Source organism: Dipodomys ordii, unplaced genomic scaffold, assembly GCF_000151885.1.
Source record: "Dipodomys ordii isolate 6190 unplaced genomic scaffold, Dord_2.0 Scaffold17, whole genome shotgun sequence".
In the NCBI taxonomy this organism is placed as follows: Eukaryota; Metazoa; Chordata; class Mammalia; order Rodentia; family Heteromyidae; genus Dipodomys; species Dipodomys ordii.
The window spans coordinates 4,267,808-4,287,139 of record NW_012267233.1 but is presented as its reverse complement, the minus strand read 5'-3'; the positions used below and the strand labels follow the sequence as shown (position 1 = coordinate 4,287,139).

Below are 19,332 nucleotides of genomic sequence, written 5' to 3'. Positions count from 1 at the left end.
GCTCGAGGAAGCGACTGGCGGCGCGTGCGCGCGCCTCGTGTGCGCGCGCGCGTCCCGCGGCAGCTCGGAGCCTCCGCCGGGCGGGCGGGGAGGGGGAGGGGCAGGTGAGTCTGTGCACGTTGCTTGCGCCTCGCGCGTGGCTTCCCCCCCCCTTCCCTACCCTTTCCCCGACCTCAGCCTCAGGGATGACGCCGGCCTTTCCCCACCTCAGTCCTCTGCCTCCCACGGTCCACCTTCCTACCTGCCTTTTCATCCCTCTCACTGGGCCTTCCCTGAACAGCCGACCGCCGCTCTGGAGTACTGCTTCCGGGTCAGGGTGACCTCTGGGGTCAGCGAGGCGCGACCCGGGGTGGCGCGGGGCCGTTCGGCCCTCGCCACACCAGGGGGCCGGGCTGGTGGGGCACAGGCCCGGGGACCCCCAAATCCTGAAATGTACCGGTCCTTCCCGCCGTTCCGCTCCAGGCCGCGCACCTTTCACGGCAGGTTCGTCCACAGTCCCGATCGGAGCCCACCGGGCGCTCGGGCCAGCCACCCGGTGCGGCTCACGTGACGCCGTGTGCGGGGCGCGTGCGGGGCGCGTGCGAGCGTGGGGTGCTGTGACCTGGCGCGCTCGCGTTGTTGTTCTCATCTGTGCAGTGGGTGTGATTCGTTTCTACCACCAACCGATTTGAGGTCGGGTCATCACTTGGGAGATTGGTTTGGGTCGTTCCGGAGCCCTCTCCCGCGCGCGCCCCGCGCCCCACGCAGCCCCCCGTCTCCGGGCCCGGCCCTTGGCAGTGCGGCTCCTTCCCCCTCACCGCCGGCCTGCAGAACGCCACTTGTTTCCCCTTGTCTGTCACGTCGCTGCCGAACCTTTTAATTTTACATGTAAATTCCAGGTAAAACTTAAATGTGGGACTTGGTGACAGCCTTCTTCAGAGAGTTACAGACTTGTATTTGGTGATAGCCTGCGCCCCAGTAGATCAGAGAGGCATTTCAGATGCTAGTCTATGCAAAGATTCAAAAAGGTGGCCCTGGGCCACCTTAGGGTGCTGCCTTACATTGGCTCGCCTTCATGAGTGGTCATACCATGGATCTGTACATTCGAGCTATCAGTTTTTAATACAGGTAGTTTTTTTTAATTGTAAGAAAGTATTAATTGGAAGTACAGCTTCCATTCCGATTCACTTCTAGGGATATCTTTTTTTGAAGCCCTTAGGTTCGATTGCTTCCCAGTCCTGAACCTAAGTCTGCTATAACTCAAGTTGCTGTATTTTCCTACTGATTTTAAGGAAACTCTAACTCTACAATTAGACTATGTTAAATTTCCTAGTTCTAGAAAGCATTTGAAAATCCTAACTATAGTGCTAGGTTGTCTACAATACATACTTCTCAGATTGGTGACCTCCAGGGTATTTTAAACAATCACAGTAAAGCATTGTGAATAAAATTTGAAGGTTTCTCAAGTGGAATATGATAAAGGAAGAGTGTAAGGCTCGATTGAGATCAGTCTCTTCAAGATCCTGTTCGAGTGATTCACTCATAAAGCCAATTCTGGGTATCATCTGTTAAGTGGGGATAGTGAAAACTATTGAACTATGTCATGAACATATCAAGAGATCAAGGAATATTAATTCAAGAAGTATTTTCGTTCCACCTATGTCCCCGGCATTGGCTGAGATCTGGAGACGACAAACTGAGTTATGGACTTACACTCTGGTAGACCAAGTGTAGGAAAAAACTCCTGACAATTGAGTGGCTCAGGCAAGGTTTCTGTGTACCATTAAAAGCGTTGGGAAGTACTTCCCAGTACATACTGTAGTGTTCATTACATAGTGGGTGTTGGTTATACTCAATAATACTGAATTATATTTTGAATAGAACATTTAAGTAAATACAGGTCTGAAGTTTATTCCTGTCTGAAAAATAGTACAACTGATAAGAATCAGATGTTACTTGATAGTCTAATCATATTTCCCCTTCAGTGCTCTCAGTTGGAAATTCTTTCTTCAAGGTTATAATATCTCCGTTGAATTACTAAGAATGTTCATTATTAGTAAGTTATTCTTGGTTTTTGAATTCTTGGTTCGAATCCAAATACATGAGTAGAGGACCATGGGAGCATGTCCTTTATTTAGTCTTTGCTTCAATTCTGTGAAAGGATGACAGAAATTACCCCATAAGGTGGTGGTGTGGGATAAGTGGGCTACTCTATATTGCTTGGTACATCGTAGATAAGTAAATATTAGTTCTCTTTCTTTGATCACAAAAGCAAATTACAGAATGGAAATACTCTTAATTGCTAAGGAAGAGGGTTTTGTTCTGTCATCAATAATATGTCTTTGTTACTGTATTGGAAAAAATGCTTGAAATTTTATTTTCAGACACTATTATAGTCATTCAGAATGATAACTATATATTGAATAATGGCACTAAAAATATTTGTGGGAAAGTGATAGCTGTGGTTACCAAGTTTTTGTGGGAAGTTTTTTGCTAATTTTTATTCATGTATATCTTGAGATTGACCTGTCTATTCCCTAAATATTAAATGGATGCTTTTCGAAAAAAAAAAAAGAGTCACCAGTTTCACATGCTGTAAGTCTTCTAGCTATTTTTTGTATAGTTTTTTGAAAAGTACACTAAATTTTTTTTGGAGGGAGGTTTGCTTTTCTTTAGGTTCTTGATAACCAGCATGAAATAAACCTCTTAACTTGCCATTTGAGTTGTTCAGCTCATTTTGTAATGAAACAATCACACCTTTCAAGTCTTTGCAAAGGGTAACTGAAAGTACCAAGTGAACAAAATCCTCTGGGGAAATATCTTCAGGGTAATTATTGTACATGGAAATAACTGTATTACAAAATTGAAGATGTAAGTTTCTCAGTAAGGGAATACTAGAATTAAAAAGACTTGGCATTAGCAAGAGACAAAGGCTTGCAACCAGGCAGATTGCAGTGCATATTGGAAAGCAATGAGAACTCTTGGGAAATTGAAAAATCTTTTTGGCAGTTTGGATATAAGTATTGTTGTACTTTTTGAACTGGAATAAAACAATTGGGGATATATCAATTGAATAGTGAAATGTATTTTCAGTATTTTTTTCTTTCATTTTCTTTCAATGTTACTCTTTCTATCCTCTCAATAAGTATATCATCTCGAGGCATAGACATTGAGTAAATCATTCAACTCCTCTTCAACTCCTTTGTCCATATGCACAGTGGTACTCTTTGTCCATATGCACAGTGGCTTTACTAAGTACATTTAAGTATATTTTCCGTGCTTTCTGGTTTGTTTGTTGTATATAACTTTGAACTTTAATGTTGAAGTATTATATATACAATATTTACAATTAGAGTGTATGATATTGCTACCATCCAGATGAAGATAAGATTTTAGTTTCCTAATGTTTCCTTCTCTTTCCATCAGAGGTGACCATTTAATGTTTAACTTGAAATCTGCTCAGTGTAATTTCATTGGATTCATTACAAAAATTGTATAATAAGCTATATTCAAGACATACTATTTTTTAAAAAGATTGAGTATCCCATTTTCAAAAAATTTCCACCAGAAGTGTTTGAAATATCAGATTAGCTCTTTTTAGAGTCTTAGAATATTTACATTTACACAATGAGACATCTTGAGAATAGGTTCTACACTAAGGATGAAAATCATTCATTTCATATACACCTATGGTAAATTTAAACAATATATTTAATTTAAAATTTCATACATGAAATTTTACTTGTGACACTCATTCATATTTTACATTAGAGATGCTGAATTTGTATCTATTAATTAAAATCAAAACAGGTATTCTCTGCTTTAATTCCCATGTAATTTAACAGCATGTTACTATTAGTAAGGATGATGTATTTTTCTTGGAAGTTGATTTATTTTTATTGCTATTTTTTTCCCTTTGGTGGTATAGTATTTGAAATTAGTGGCTTGTGTTTACTCAGTAAGCAAGTATGCTTCTATTTGACCCACATCTTCAGCTCTTGGTGCTTCAGTTGTTTTTTTGTTTGTTTGTTTTTGTTGTTGTTGTTGTTTACAGTTTAGTGCTTTTTTTGCCTGAACAGGCTTTATCTCCCATATAGCTATTAACTATTTTGTGAATATATTAATATGTTAACATATCAAGGAATATTTTAGTTCCACTATTTTTTTTACCTGTGTTGTCTTCAGACTATGACTTTTCAGTCTCCAATCTTTGAATAGGTAGGATTTGAATAGGTATATTCCACCATATCCAATCTGTCCAGAATAGTTTTAATTTTTTTGTTATAGTTACAAATGTTACTATTTATCTCATATAGTAACCTCACAAAAATAACGTTTCACTTTTGAAAAAGAATATTTTTTCTTTAATGTAGTTATTACTGAAATTGTATCTCATTCCCTTTTAAGTAAATATGTATGCAGCTGTATTTTAGGCATAGTTAACATGTTTGGAAAAAATGTTCCAAAACACAAGTAATTGCTTCTAAAGTTGTTGACAAGAGACTGTGAGGCCAGTATGTTTTCTTTGTGAGGTTATTTTGTTATGGTTGTTGTTGTTTGTGCCTGTCCTGGGACTTGAACAAAGGGCCCAGGTGGTGGTCTGAGCTTTTTTGCTCAAGGGTAGTGCTCTACCACTTGAACCACTGGTCCACTTCTGGCTTTTTGAAGGTTAATTGGAGATAAGAATTTCATGGACTTTTCCTGCCCAGGCCTGCTTTGAGCCACAATCCTCTGAGAAGCAGAGGCTTCCTGAGTAGGATGGCAGAGCCACCTGTACCTGGCTCATTGTAAGTTTTGTTATTAGGCCACTACTCATTGAATAAAACAGTTAACTTCAGTTTATGTCACCTTCTGCATTTAGAAAAGTAAGAAATTGGATCATGTTACTCCAATACAGCAGCTGTATGATTCTAAATGCTCACTCAGTGATCCTTCATTGACAAGTAAAATGCAAGAAGCTCAGACTTGAAATTCTTTCATCAGAAAAATCGTGTGTGTGTTTGTGTGTGTGTGTGCGCGCGCACGCTCATGTGTACGTGTGTACCTCTGTATTTCTTGCAACTTAGTTTAACATATAATCTCTTATCTCAGTAAGGGGAAATGACAATCTCATAGATTTACAAATTTTAATTTCCCTTGTTCTGCAGCTATTTTTTACTTAATTGTAACTATTAAGGTAGCACGAATATGTATAACATGTATATGTATTTGTAGCATTACATGTATCTATTAAGGTAATATGTATATGTTTGGAAATAATGAACATTTTTAAAAAGGTAATAATTAGTCCTCAGTTTCTATTTGGCTTTAGCTCTCAGTAACATTTTTAAAATATGGAAATAACTCTTTAGACCATAGGAAGGCATGTATGAGTGTAATTTTTAAGGACTGACATACTGTAGATATTCTCTCTGTACTTAAATTGCAAAAACATTGCTGGGTGCCAGTGGTTCACACTTGTAATCCTGTCTACTCAGGAGGCTAAGATTTGAGGCTTACAGTTCAAAGCCAGCCCAGGCAGGAAAGTCTCTGATACTCTTATCTCTGATTAAATCACCAAAAAGCTGGAAGTAGAGCTGTGGCTCAAGTGGTAAAATACTAGTTTTGAACAATAAAGCTCAGGGATAATGACCAGGCCCTGAGTTCAAGCCCAAGAGCAGCACACACAAAAATATGTAAATAAGATGAAATATCAATTCTATGTGTGATCAGTTTATTTACCTTCCTGTTATCTCTGTTTCACTATCTAAATTTGGAATAGAATATGATTTAAGTTCTTCATGGAGACATTGTAGATATTAAATGAGTTACTATATAGAGGGCATTAAGCAAGAATGTTTATTAAAAAAATTAGCTTTTACAATATATTGAGGTATATCTGTTGTTTTTGTTACTATTTGCCCTACTTTCCTAATGATAATTGGCTCTCCAGAAAAAAAATATAGTATTAAAATTTAAATTATAATCAAAAAATTTCTAAAGGACAAGATTATTTAAGAATATCTCAGCCGGGCGCTGGTGGCTCACGCCGTGAGACTCCTATCTCCAATAAACCACCAGAAAACCGGAAGTGGCGCTGTAGCTCAAGTGGTAGAGCGCTCGCCTTGAGCTGAAGAGCTGAGGGACAGTGCCCAGGCCCAGAGTTCAAGTCCCACGACCGACCAAAAAAAAAAAAAAAAAAGAATATCTCAATATACATTGTTTTAACAGCTTTGTGTGTGTGCACGTGCGCGCATGCTTGCACCAGTTCTGGACACTGTCCTGGAGCTTTTTTGCTTAAGTGTTCTACCACTTGAGCTACAGCTTCATTGGCCTTTATTTGGTGGTTAATTGGAGATGAGTCTCACAGTTTGCTGCCCAGGCTGGCTTTGAATCCCACTCCTTAGATCTTAACCCTCCTGAGTAGCTAGGATTATAGTCAGGAGCCACCAGCACCTAGCTTGTTTTAACAGCTTTTTGAGATATAATAAATTGCACTTATTTGAAGTCCACAACTGGATTCAACTTACTAATATTTTAAGGCGTCCTAAAGATGGTATCTTCTAGAATTGTTTTTTGAGGGGAAGGAATAATACATTTGTCTGAGTTTGTTTCAGTGTAATGCTGGCATCGAATAGTAAAATGAGAAATATTCCCTTTTTTCCAGGTCTTTAATGGTTTGTATAAAATTAATATTCCCAAATGTTCAGTAGAATCCCCAAGTGTTGGGTAGAATTCAGCAGTAAAGACACTTGGGCTGGGAAAATTTTTAGACACACAATCTCTTTAATAGATAGAGATTTAAGTTATCTCTTCTTATTGTACTTTGAGAACTTGTGTCTACCAGAGAATTTGCCTGTTTTATCTCCTTATATAAAGTGAAATAGGTATAAAGTTGCTTACAATGCTTATTTTTTCAGTATATATACCACCTTCTTCATTTATGATAACTGGCAAACATTTTTATGTATATTTTAGGTATGTTCAGTTAATTGACTCCTCTATCATTGTGAAATGATTGCTTTTTTTCTTAGTAATATTTTCCTAACATATCTGACATTGAAATGTCTGACACATTAACTTTCTTTTTATTCATTTAAGCATAAGTGTTATTTTCTCCATCCTTTTATTTGTAACTTAATATTTAAAATGTATTATTTTAGGCAGCATATAGTTTTTCTTTTAACCAATCTAATAATACCTGCCTTTTTATTAGTTTAAGCAATTTGCATTTATTGTGGTTACTATGATGATTAGGCTAAGTTTCATCCTGCAGTTTATTTTCAGTTTATCCATTGTTCTTCCTCCTTTCTTTGTTTTCTGCTTCCTCTACTAATGAGCATTTTCATCTTCTTTGTTAGCTAATTGGTAAGATCCTTTATCAAATGACTTAATTGACTCAGTAAAATTATGCCTACTTGCCAGTATTTCCTCAGATTTGTAAATTACTGGACTTGATATATTCTCTGATTAGTTTTAGTTCATTACTTTGCACAACATATCTTCCTCATTGACTTTCTCCATCTATAAAATGGGAATAATAAAATCTAGCTTTATAAATGTTACATTATAAAAAATGTTAACGTTAATTACATTTAATTATATTTTGATAGAGCCATGGTCATATGTTTCATACTTCAAAAAACTATATTATATTTTCTTATACTTTTTTTGGGTCATGGGTCTATATTATATTTTCTTATATATAAACCTTTTTTGTTTTTTGGTCATGAGGCTTGAACTCTGGGCCTGGGCTCTATCCCTCAGCTATTCAGCTCAAGGCAAGTGCTCTACTATTTGAGCCACAGTGCCACTTCCAGTTTTCTGGTGGAGATAAGAGTCTCAAGGACTTTCCTATCCAAGCTGGCTTTTATTTATTTATTTATTTTTGGTGCTGGTCCTTAGGGTTCGAACTCTTGGTGGGAGTGCTGTCCCTGGCCTTTTTTGCTCAAAGCTAATGCTCTACCATTTGAGCCATGGTACCACTTCCAGCATTTTGGTGGTTAATTGTATGGAGCTAAGAATCTCATGGACTTTTCTGCTGGGTCTGACTTCAAACCATGACCATCACATCTCAGCCTGTTGAGTAGCTGAGCAAAACATTTTTTCTAAACAACTCAACATAAAGTATCTTCACTATTAAAATGCTTCAAAAACCTAGTTTTTATGGTTTGGGTTTTAGTAAAGTATTTGTGGTTTCTAGAGAAAAACAAAAATGACCAATTATTTTCAATGACAGGAAGATGGCTCGTGGAATCAGTTGAGTGATGCTTTGTGTATACTTTTTCCACAGGTTTTGATTCCCACCATGGCCATCACTCAGTTTCGGCTATTTAAAGTTTGTACCTGCTTAGCAACAGTATTCTCATTCCTAAAGAGATTAATATGCAGGTAAATAAATTCTCTATTCATATTTCCAACAGTAGATTTGATAACATTCCTCATGATGGATGTTTCTAATGCTTGAAAGAAGTTTTTGTGTCTTTGTATTTTTGATGATGTATTTGAAAAATTAGAATGGTCACAATCAAAAGCAAGTACTACCCAAAAATTAAAGTGGGATGGAAAATGAGGTCTGCAGTTTCCATTTCCAGAGTTTAAGAAGTTATCAATACATTTGCCTCAGGTATATACCTTTTGTTAGTAAGACATTTAATATAAAGATAATTACTTTGTTTTCCACATGGCTACTAAGCAGTCATATACACGTTATTTGGGACTGTTTCATCAATAGAACTGTGAGGTATTTGTTTTGACTGAAAAGTACTGTGAAACATACACTGACAAAACTAAAGTAGAATAAAGTGCCATGGGGCTTATTGCTAAAAATACAATGGTTTGGGATTTTTGTGGTTAAGATCTAGGCTCTTTCATTGGGAATAGGTATATGAAGTAGAATTGAAATGATCATTGGGAGAGAAGAAAGAAATGGAAAAATTTGGTGACAGGCTATTTAAATCACCCAAGAAGACAGGATTGGGAGTGTAAAAAAAAAAAACAAACGAACAACAATGAATTGATTGTTTAGATCATAGAGAATGAAGAGGAATGGCCAGAAGTTCACTGCAATAAAAACGAGTGTTAATTGCCAGAAAGCAAAAGATTAAAAGAAGTATTGTGTTAACATAAATGAATAATAGCTGTTTTCTTCTTCCATCTATATTTTCTAAAATGCTGTTCAATACAGGTTAGCTTTACAATGGAAATTGCATATGAGTTGACCTTTTTATTGTTTTTATAAATTTCAAACTACTTTGCAGTTATGTTCTTGTCTGTTCTGAGTCCTCACCCAAAACAAGTTATCTTGATTTGAAATCTCTTCATAATAGCTTCATGAAATATTTTACAATAATTGTAAAATTGAAAGATCTTGTTATATAAAACTTTAATTGCTGTCCATAATGCTTTTCATTCATGTTTGTTTGGGTGGGTTTTTTTTCTCCAATGTTTATATTAGGTCTGGCAGAGGAAGAAAATTAAGTGGAGACCAAATAACTTTGCCAACTACAGTTGATTATTCTTCAGTTCCAAAGCAGGTAAGTTTTGAGAATTTTCAATCATTTGGAAAAATTCCAAACTATTCCAGTATATTATTTTTCAAACTGATTATCTATTATTAGTCATAAAATTAATTTGGCCCTCAGAATTTTGTTGCTTTTCTTACATTTTTTTAGTTCTAAAACCTCTCTGTGAGTCTTCATTTTATCTGCTATTTCATTGATGATATTTTATATTTTTGAGTGGTTTCAAGTGTTTCCTATTATTTTTTGAAACATTTTTGTCTTAAAGCCTTAGGCAAGGTAATTCTAACCTTTATATCATGTTCAAGTTGTTCTATAGAAATGAACTTTACATGCAAATTAAAATGTATTGATTCCATAGATACTGAATAATTACTTTTTAATTGTTTCATAAACCTTTTAGATACTATTTTCTGAGACTCTTAGTCTTTTGGATAATTTTTTTTTAATCAGATCATCAGTATGATTTGACTTGGATGAATTCCAGCCTTCCTTCTATGCATTAAAATTCTAATGTTAGTTTACTTTTCGAAGCATATACTTTTGTTTTACTTAAGGAAAAAAATGAATAGAACAAAACAAAAGAGAACAGAATAATATGTCATAATGTCTAGCCCACAGTACATGTTGTTTTTTAAACCTTTGATTTAATTTTGCAATGTGATTTGAAATGCCTATTTTTCTGTGGGTAAAAAGTTTGAAAACATGTACTTAAAAGTGTAGTTTTCTAATAATGTATTAATGAGATGTTTATTAAGTTTCTTTCTCCTTTTTTGTTGATAATCTTAATCAATTACATATAGACAGATGTAGAGGAGTGGACCTCCTGGGATGAAGATGCACCCACAAGTGTAAAGATTGAAGGAGGGAATGGCAATGTGGCATCACAACAAAATGCTTTGGAACAACTGGAACCAGACTATTTTAAGGACATGACACCAACTATAAGGAAAACTCAGAAAGTATGTTATAAAAGATTTGTGGTTTGGGAGACTTCAACTTCCTTTAATTAAAATTAAGATAATATAAGAAGTATTTATTGGCCTCCTTCCAATTATCACTAATAATTATTTTTGTCATTTTATATAAGAATTTCATATATTCTGATGCCTTAAATACATCTAATAAATTATTTTCCCAAGTCTTTTAGTACTATAAGCATTTATTAGAATTCTGCTGTCTCTCAGATGCTGGACTCTAGTCTCTGCTATAGGAGAATAGGTTGAATAAGTAACAGTTTGAATAAGTACTCAGACAACAAACAGCTTCCCGGGCTCTCAGGTCTTAGAGTAATTATTATGGTTTTGATAGTCATGCATACTTTATTTAATCTCTTCTGAGTTGAATATGGAAGATGTAGAGAATTACTGGATAAAGTCCAGTGTCCAATAGTATCTCTTCCTTATATGAAAATTATACATGTGATTTTTTTTTTCAGTTTTGAATTCAAGGTATTCTATTTGCTAGGCTAGTTCAGTATTACTGAGCCATGCCTTCAGCCCAGTTTTTCACTGATTATTTTTACAATAATGTCTTGCTTCCCATTAGGTTTGTGCCTGGGCTGCCATATGCCTACGTCAGACTTCCTGTTGTATCTGGGATTATAGGTTCAGGCCACTGCATCCAGCTTCCCTGCAATGGAGATGGAATTTTCTGCCTGGGCTTCTGGCACCTTGATCCTCCTAGTCTTAGCTTCCCTCAATTTTGGAGGACAGATGTCTATATAGATTGATAGATATAGACAGATGTCTATATAGATTGATAAGGAAGGGATCTTGTGAACTGTTTTGCCTAGGCTGGCCCTGAATGGTGATCTTACCATTGTCAGGCTCCCAAGTAGCTAGAATTGTAGGCATGAACCACTGGTTCCTAGCAGTGTACTTTTTTTTTTTAATTAAAGGAGAGGTTTAGAATGAAGTTTGACAGACTTCTCTTCCATCACTCTTTCTAGCCAATTCTACTTTCCAGAAACAACCATACAACAACTTTTACTATTTCAGCTTTTACTAATGGTCATCAGTTATATCATCATATTAATCATAATAAACACATTTCCTGATTTGCCCATCATAGATAATGTTTATTAACATTAAGTTATGGTAAATGAAGATTTATTTCTTACTACCTTACCTCTGTTCCAACTCCTTCAAATATAGTAATGTTATTACAGTATCCCCTGTTTTAGAAAAGCAATGTTTCATTTGTTATTCATTTAAATATAAAAAATGTTTGGTTCAAACATTGTATACTTTATAAAATTAGATGTTATTTATTCTGCATCTTCCTAACCAACGTCAACTGTCTGTTTATTTTTGTGTTATTTAGGTAGAAAACATTTAGGTCCTGTTCTGTTGTATCATCCAAATATTTAAGTACTGAAAAGGATTAAATTACATATTTTCAAGGATCCTTTAGGTTGTTTTATTAGATGAATAACTTATGTTGTGGAAATATATCGCTGTTCTTCCTAGGAACTTACTGTACTATAATAGTGCTTTGCTAAATTAATTAGTGTGGAAGTGCTTTTAAAGTTATAAAATTTCAAGTAAATATATTCTTTTACTATGCCTGAGTTAATATATGAATATATCATCAATACATGCTGTTGTGGGGTAATTCTACTTTTGTCAAGATAAACATGTTATTGCTTAATTCAGTAGTTAAAGATAATTATAAAGATAATTATATAAATAAAGAGATTAAAAAATAATAGTTTAAGTGAAATATAATTTTTCTTGCTATAAGAATCATTTGTTTAAACAATTGGCTAGGAATTTTAGCACTCAACAGATTGTTACTATTTGTTTGATACACATTTAAAAAGAAGACAGCATGTTTTAAGCACTAACAAAATACATTAATCAATAATTTGTCTGTTTTATGTAGTTTTGTGTAAAATATCCTTTTAATTCTAATCTTTCAGATTGTTATTAAGAAGAGAGAACCATTAAATTTTGGCATCCCAGATGGTAGCACAGGTTTCTCCAGTAGACTAGCAGCTACACAAGATATGCCTTTTATTCATCAGTCGGTAAGTACATTACAGATTATAGGAAAAAACCTGACATTTATTTCTGTTTTCTTTATGGAAGAGAAAAATAACTATGAATTAGACTTCATCTTTAACCTTCTTTGACTTTAAAATAGTTTTAGCAGTTCAAGAAATTGAGCACAGTTTTATCCAATCCTAACATTTTATGAAGTTACAAATTATGTCACATACTGAGTGAGATAAGAGTCTCATTATACGTGTGAAAGGTAGAGAAAATGTGTTACTCAGAAATGAAAACTTGATATGATTATACCTAAAATGACTTAACTTTAATAGCAGATACGTTTTAAGTGAATTATTGATTGTTTCACACATGGAATATAAGTGTGATTTTATTTACGATTGATTTAAGTTCTAGGGTTCAAACTTTGGGTCTTACCTTTGCTAGCCAAGTACTCTAAAATCATTTGAGCCATATTTCTGACCCTTTTTGCTTTAGTTATTTTTCTGATAGTATCTTAAGCTTTTTTTGTCTAGGCTTACTTCAGACCACAGTCCTCCTAGCTATCCCTCACAAGCATCTGGGATTGTAGGCATGAGCCTGGCTCAACATTAAATTAAACTTTTTAAAGGAAAAATCATACAGAAATTACACAGCTTGAATTTACAACTTTGGAGCCATGTCACAATTTGCTTTAAAACACAAGTACCAACCAGGCACTTATGACTCATGCCTCTAATCCTAGTTACTAAAGAGGCAGAGATCTGAGGCTCACAGTTCAAATCCAGCTAGAGTAGGAACGTCTGTGAGATTTTTATCTCCAATTAACCACCAAGACACCAGAAATGGAGTTGTCATAGAGTGCTAGCCTTGAACAAAAAAATGCTCAAGGAAAATGCCCAGGTTCTTTGTTCAAGCCCTAGGACTTGCACCAAGGACAAAAACCCTATAAATACCTATCTAGGCCTCTTCTATCTGTGTTCTATACCAAATCCAAGTTTAATGATGTAAAGTAATAAGCATTTATTTAATCAGGAACCGACCAAAAGGTCAACTAGACTGGGTGGTTCTAGTTCAGGGTTCCTATTGTGTATGCAAACACTAGGATAGGGTTGTGCTTGGAGGAATTGTTTTAAAGGTGGCTCTTTCTCTTTAAAGGTTTGGCTGGGCACCTTTGGTTCATGCCTATAATCCCTAGCTAATCTGGAGGCTGAGATCTGAGGATGAAGGTTCAAAGCCAGCCCAGGAAGGAAAGTCCATGAGACTCTTATCTCCAGTACAAACCAATAGAAAACAGGAAGTGGCACTGTGGCTTAAGCGGTAGATTGCTCACCTTGAGCTAAAGAACACAGGGACAGCGCCCAAGCCCAGAGTTCTAGTCCCACGACTAAAAAAAAAAAAAAAAAAAAAAAAGGTTGCACACACAGAGCTATACTTTGTTTCAATGTACCTTTTTTGGTGGTGGTGGTGGTCATCGTAGGTCTTGAACTCTGGGCCTGGGAACTGTCCCTGAGTTCTTCAGCTCAAGGCTAGCACTCTACCACTTGAGCCACAGGGCCACTTCTGGCTTTGAACCTTGATCTCAGCCTCCTAAGTAGCTAGGATTACAGGTATGAGCCACTAGCACCCAGTTCTATGTGCCTTTTTATAAGGCTTTTTATAGAGCTGCTTGAATTTTCTCATGTCATCACTTAGAAGAAGTCATCAGATAATGAGAGAAAAGAAGAGTGAGATGGAAAGGGAAGTAGAGTTTATTGGGAGGAGACAATATTAAATAAATGATACACAAAAATGTAATTATAAACTTTGATTACTACTTTTCAATTATATAGTGCAATGAGAACATAACATCACAGCATTCTAGATGTTTTTCCGAACAACAACAATCTTTTACATTTCTTAATTTTAAACTTTATTTATATCAATTTAATCCATATTCATGTGGTTCAGTTCTACCTAGAAGATTTTTAACATTTATCACATTATGTTATTAGAGTTCTAATATCATTTATTTTAAATATATAGCCACTCACAGAGTTGGGTTGGGATTGATGGGCAGATGGAGAACATTTCTATACTATTTTTATTTCTTTTCCCCTCAGACAAAGTATAAAGGAACATTGATTATGTGAAAAAGATAAACAAGTGAACTTGCTCACTACACCAATTCATGAATTACCATTCATTCAATAAATTACATTCTTCTTTTAAACTAAACATGCCATTTTCTCCTGAGATTCATCATTTGTGCTATAAGAATTCTTTGCACTAAGGCTATTCACTTTTTTTCTGTCATTGTCACTTTTTCAAGTTGTTAACTTTGGATGCTTTTGATGGGCAGATAGATGTACTTTTTTATGTAACTAAATTTTTCTGTCTTAATACTTTCTAGCTTTTTTTTCTTAAAAGGTCATCTTTACTAAAGATATTTCCTTTTTTGGTGGTCTTAATACTTTAACTTTTTATATCTAAATGTTTTATGTTCAGTCATATTTCAGTGGAAAATGGGTAAATTTTAAGAATGGAAATTTATTTCACAAAAAAAACAGACATAATCTAATAGCATGAAGAAAAATTATATGTTAAGGTTTTAAAGAAATTCAAAGTAAAGTAATGAAACACTACATCTAAAGCTCTCTTGAATAGCAAAGATAGAAAAGAAGGCCATGATCAGTGCTGATGGAAGCACAGGAAAAGACTTCGGCTGTTGTAGAGACAATAAGTGTGTCAACTTTTTAAGAGTCATAATACTTTATTTCAGTACTTTTCAAAAGTGCACCTTCTGACTTACCTGCTCTACCTTTGGGAATACATATTAATCAAATCATTAGAAATATTAACAAGGCATATATTAATTGCAGTCAGGAAGAAAACTCAATATTTTAACATTAGAAGAAGTCTGTTTATAAAACTGTAAGCCTTCTGTTCATCACCTGTATAATAACAAAATAAATTTTTAAAAAGAATTCTTTCATAATTTTACACACTGTCAATTCCATATCTACATAGACATGCTAGAATGACCATTTACAGTGAAACAGGGAAGAAGAGCACTATTAGTGGTCTGACCTGGGCAGTAATGGGAAGCAGTAACTGATCCAGTGACAACTTAGGGAACAGGATAAGGAGGCATGAGGTAAAAGCATTTCAGTAAAGATGAATTTTGCTCATTTACTGGGTGGAAATAGGATGGAAACAGGAAGTATCAGTGGAAAAATATCTATGAATTATGGAAATGGCTCTCTGGCTCAAGTCGTAGAGTGGTCAGTCACCCTGAGCTGAAGAGCTGAGTGACAGCACCCAGGCCCAGAGTTCAAGCCCCACACCCAAAAAAAGAAAAAAAGTCTATGAATTAAGTATGCTTAAATGAAGATGAGTGTATTCATTTGGAAACTCTCAGCATACCTTAGTCCAGTCAAGCATTTCTGATTATCTGGGAGCAGTCTTTTTTCTCTCCTTTTTCTTCCTTACCTCTTACTGAAAAGAGGCAGAAAGAAGAAATGCTCTATTGTTTCTTCCAAACTAAGTAAGCAAAAGCAGAAAATTAAGTATAAAACAGGAGGAAAACTGGATTTGCCTAGGTCTTGGTTACACCTCTGAAAGTCATGCATCATAATATTGTCTGGAAACCTTCAATTCTAGGCAAACTAGGAGCACAGCCACTTGTACCTCACTTGGTTTGGAAGCTGAGATACCATGGTAGAGTGACAGATTCTGAGTTTCCTTGTTAATTTTGCTTTTTTTTCACTATAGTCTGAATTGGGTGACTTAGACACTTGGCAAGAAAATACTAATGCATGGGAAGAGGAGGAAGATGCAGCCTGGCAAGCAGAAGAAGTTCTGAGGTATTTGAGTGTTATTTACATTGCCACTGAGTAGAAGAACTAGATTTGTTCCCAATAATGTTGAAGGTCAAGGAAGTGTCTTCTGCCAAATGTCTTTCTTATCATTTGAACCTTAGAAAATTTGGATTTACTCTGCATTTCAGACTGCATATTTTAATAATAAAAGAACCACCACTACATACCCTTCCAGATCAGAAGTTACAACTGTTTTTAGTTCCTCATAGCTGAGGATATTGCCCAGCACTGCATATCTGAATGAAAATAACTAACTAATGTAACACTAATGTCTCTCGGAATAGCCAAATTAGCCAAATTTGAAATAGATAAGTCATAAACTAGCTATTCTACAGAAAAGTCAATATTATTCTGCAGCTTGTTTTGTGTGTGTGTGTGTGTGTGTGTGTGTGTGTGTGTGTGTGTGTGTGTGTGTGTGTGTGTGTGTGTGTGTGTGTGTGTGTGTGTCCGTCCGTCCGTCCGTCCGTCCGTCCGTCCGTCCGTGTATCCTGGAGCTCTAATTCAGGACCTGGATGCCACTTATAGGGTTGTTTTTTGGCACCTAATTGGAGGTAAAGTCAGAGAGACTTTCCTACCTAGGCTGTCTTAGAATTGCAATCCTCATTATCTCAGCTTCCTGAGTAGCTAGGATTACAGGCATGAGCCATTAGTGCTTGACATTCTGCAGCTTTCTAAAGTTCATTTTTGATTGTTGTCCTCCTTTATGTTAGCAATAAATTCCGTTCTTGTTACTTAAGACATTAGGTCAGAAGTAAGAACAAAATTTAATTTAAAGGGTAGCTTATAACTATGATTACTGATGAAAACTCACATTTAAAATGTATTGAATTCATGCATTTTATACTAAAATACAATCATACAGTTTTTTGTGGTTTAAAATAAAATTGTTTTTAACATAGGGATAGAAAATAAAATACCTTTCACCTGACCATCTTAAGAGGCTAGAAAATAAAATACCTTTCACCTGACCATCTTAAGAACTGAATTCATTGTGTCTTTTAGTATCCATAATTTAAAATTACCTTGAATAACCAGCAGAGGGTGCAGTTAGTTGAAAGTTCTTGCTGATAATCAGTTCTTGTTTTGGGCTTCTTTTTCAGCATTTTTGTTTTGTGTTTTTTGAAGGAGGAAGGGGTTCATATTTTAAAATACACCACTAAAGTTATGAGTTTTTGGTCAGTCATTCAGTTCACAAAAGATTCTCCCCTCACCTTTTTTTGTTGTTGGTACTGGGGTTTTGAATTCAAGACTTTGTACTAAGCATTCTGCCACTTGAGTCATGAATGCTTTAGGGTTTGTTTTTGCTTTGTTTTTTTGTTTTGTTTTTTGGTCAGCTGTGGGACTTGAACTCAGAGCCTGGGCACTGTCTCTGAGCCTCTTTCTGTTCAAGGCTATAGCACTCTACCACTTGAGCCACAGTGCCACATCTGGTTTTTGAGTGGTTTATTGTAGATAAGAGTCTCACTGGGGGTTTTCTGCCTGGGCTAGCTTCAAACCGGGTCCTCAGATCTCAGTCTCTTGAATAGCTAGGATTATAGGTAGGCTCATGCCTACTGTTACTGTTTTTATAATAGGATCTCATACTTTGCCCAACTAATCTAGAACTACAATCTTCTTACCTTTGCTTCCTGTGTAGATTGGTTGCAGGTATATGCTACCCTGTCTAGTTTACTTGTTTAGATGTGGTCTCACTTTTTGCCTTGGCTGACTTCAAACCATGATCTTGATATCCTCAGGGTCCATAATTCTTTGCCTCCCCAGTAGTAGTTGGAGAATTTAGATCATTAATGTTCAGTGCTATTATCCTGTCATGTTACTGTTCATGTAGTGTTTGGCTCTTTCCTACTCTTCTTTTGATTATGTGCTTATCTGATGGGGCTTATTTTTCTTCTCTTTTCATGGTTATATTTTTATATTTTATATTTTCTATGTGCAGGTTTTCTTTGAGTATCTTCTCGGTGCTGGCTTAGTAGTCATAAATTGCTCCAGCTTTTGTTTATCAGGGAAGGTTTTTCTGCATCCTTCAGTTATGGGAGCTTTGTAAAGTAGATTAATCTAGGTTGGCAGTTATTTGCTTGCAGTGCTTCAAATAAATACATTATTCCATACCTTTCTTGCTTTTAAAAGGTCTTCTAGTAAAAAAAGAAAATGTCTTGTTCTGATGGGCTTACCATTGTGCATGACATGGCACTCCTTCTTGAAGCTTTATTTGCCATTTTACCCATTTTGTATTTTCTATAATTTTCAGGCAGCAAAAAATAGCAGACAGAGAAAAGAGAGCAGCAGAACAACAAAGGAAGAAAATGGAAAAGGAAGCACAGAGGCTAATGAAGAAGGAACAGAACAAAATTGGTGTGAAACTTTCGTAACAAATACTCTTCAATGTCATTGTGCCAGTAGGAGAAATCTGAGCTCCACAACCCATACAACATTTGTATGGATTTAAGAGTATTTATGGAATACAAATACACTGCTTGATTTTAATGCATTCATCAGGCCATTCAGGAGACCAAGATTCTCCCAAAGTACTTGGAACTCTTAGTGATTGAGACTCAAAAGGACAGAACAGATGTACGCAACTATTTTCTTCAACATTCTCCAGATATACAACATTGTTTGCTGTAGAAAAATTATTACAAATGGAATATACCAGTACCTCTCAAGCTAGTGTTTCTAGCTAAATAAATGGGTGTAAATAATTTTATGATGGAAAAGAACTCTGCTATCTATTATGTTTTCCTTCAATGTGTATAATTATAAAATAAATAATTCTGCTATTTTTTTGTTTCCATGATCACCTGACCTAAATTAGACAGACTATAGGTAAGGCTTTCACTTCCTTATTTTCATTGTAAGAAGCTATGTTGGCATACATTTACTCTAGTGAGAACTGGTATTGTTTTATATATCATTAAGGAATTTGATGATTTGAGTTTTTAAGATGACATTAAATGCAATAATTTTATTTATCAAATATTTTTACATCATTTTCTTTCAATG

The 19,332-nt window shown here is 35.5% G+C and overlaps 1 protein-coding gene across 2 annotated transcripts; it reads left to right on the top strand.

Moving 5' to 3' along the window:
• Positions 1-397: 397 nt before the first annotated feature.
• Positions 398-19,111, top strand: Ebag9 (estrogen receptor binding site associated, antigen, 9). Of its 2 annotated transcripts, none has more exons than XM_013012471.1 (7): positions 398-483; positions 8,252-8,349; positions 9,416-9,494; positions 10,283-10,441; positions 12,403-12,510; positions 16,226-16,317; positions 18,581-19,111. In XM_013012471.1, exons 2-7 carry the CDS (start codon positions 8,267-8,269, stop codon positions 18,699-18,701), a joined length of 642 nt encoding a protein of 213 aa, XP_012867925.1. In that variant the 5' UTR covers positions 398-483; positions 8,252-8,266; the 3' UTR covers positions 18,702-19,111. The 2 variants fall into 2 exon arrangements, with proteins under 2 accessions (XP_012867925.1, XP_012867926.1); XM_013012472.1 differs by lacking the exon at positions 398-483 and adding an exon at positions 820-878.
• Positions 19,112-19,332: the final 221 nt, after the last annotated feature.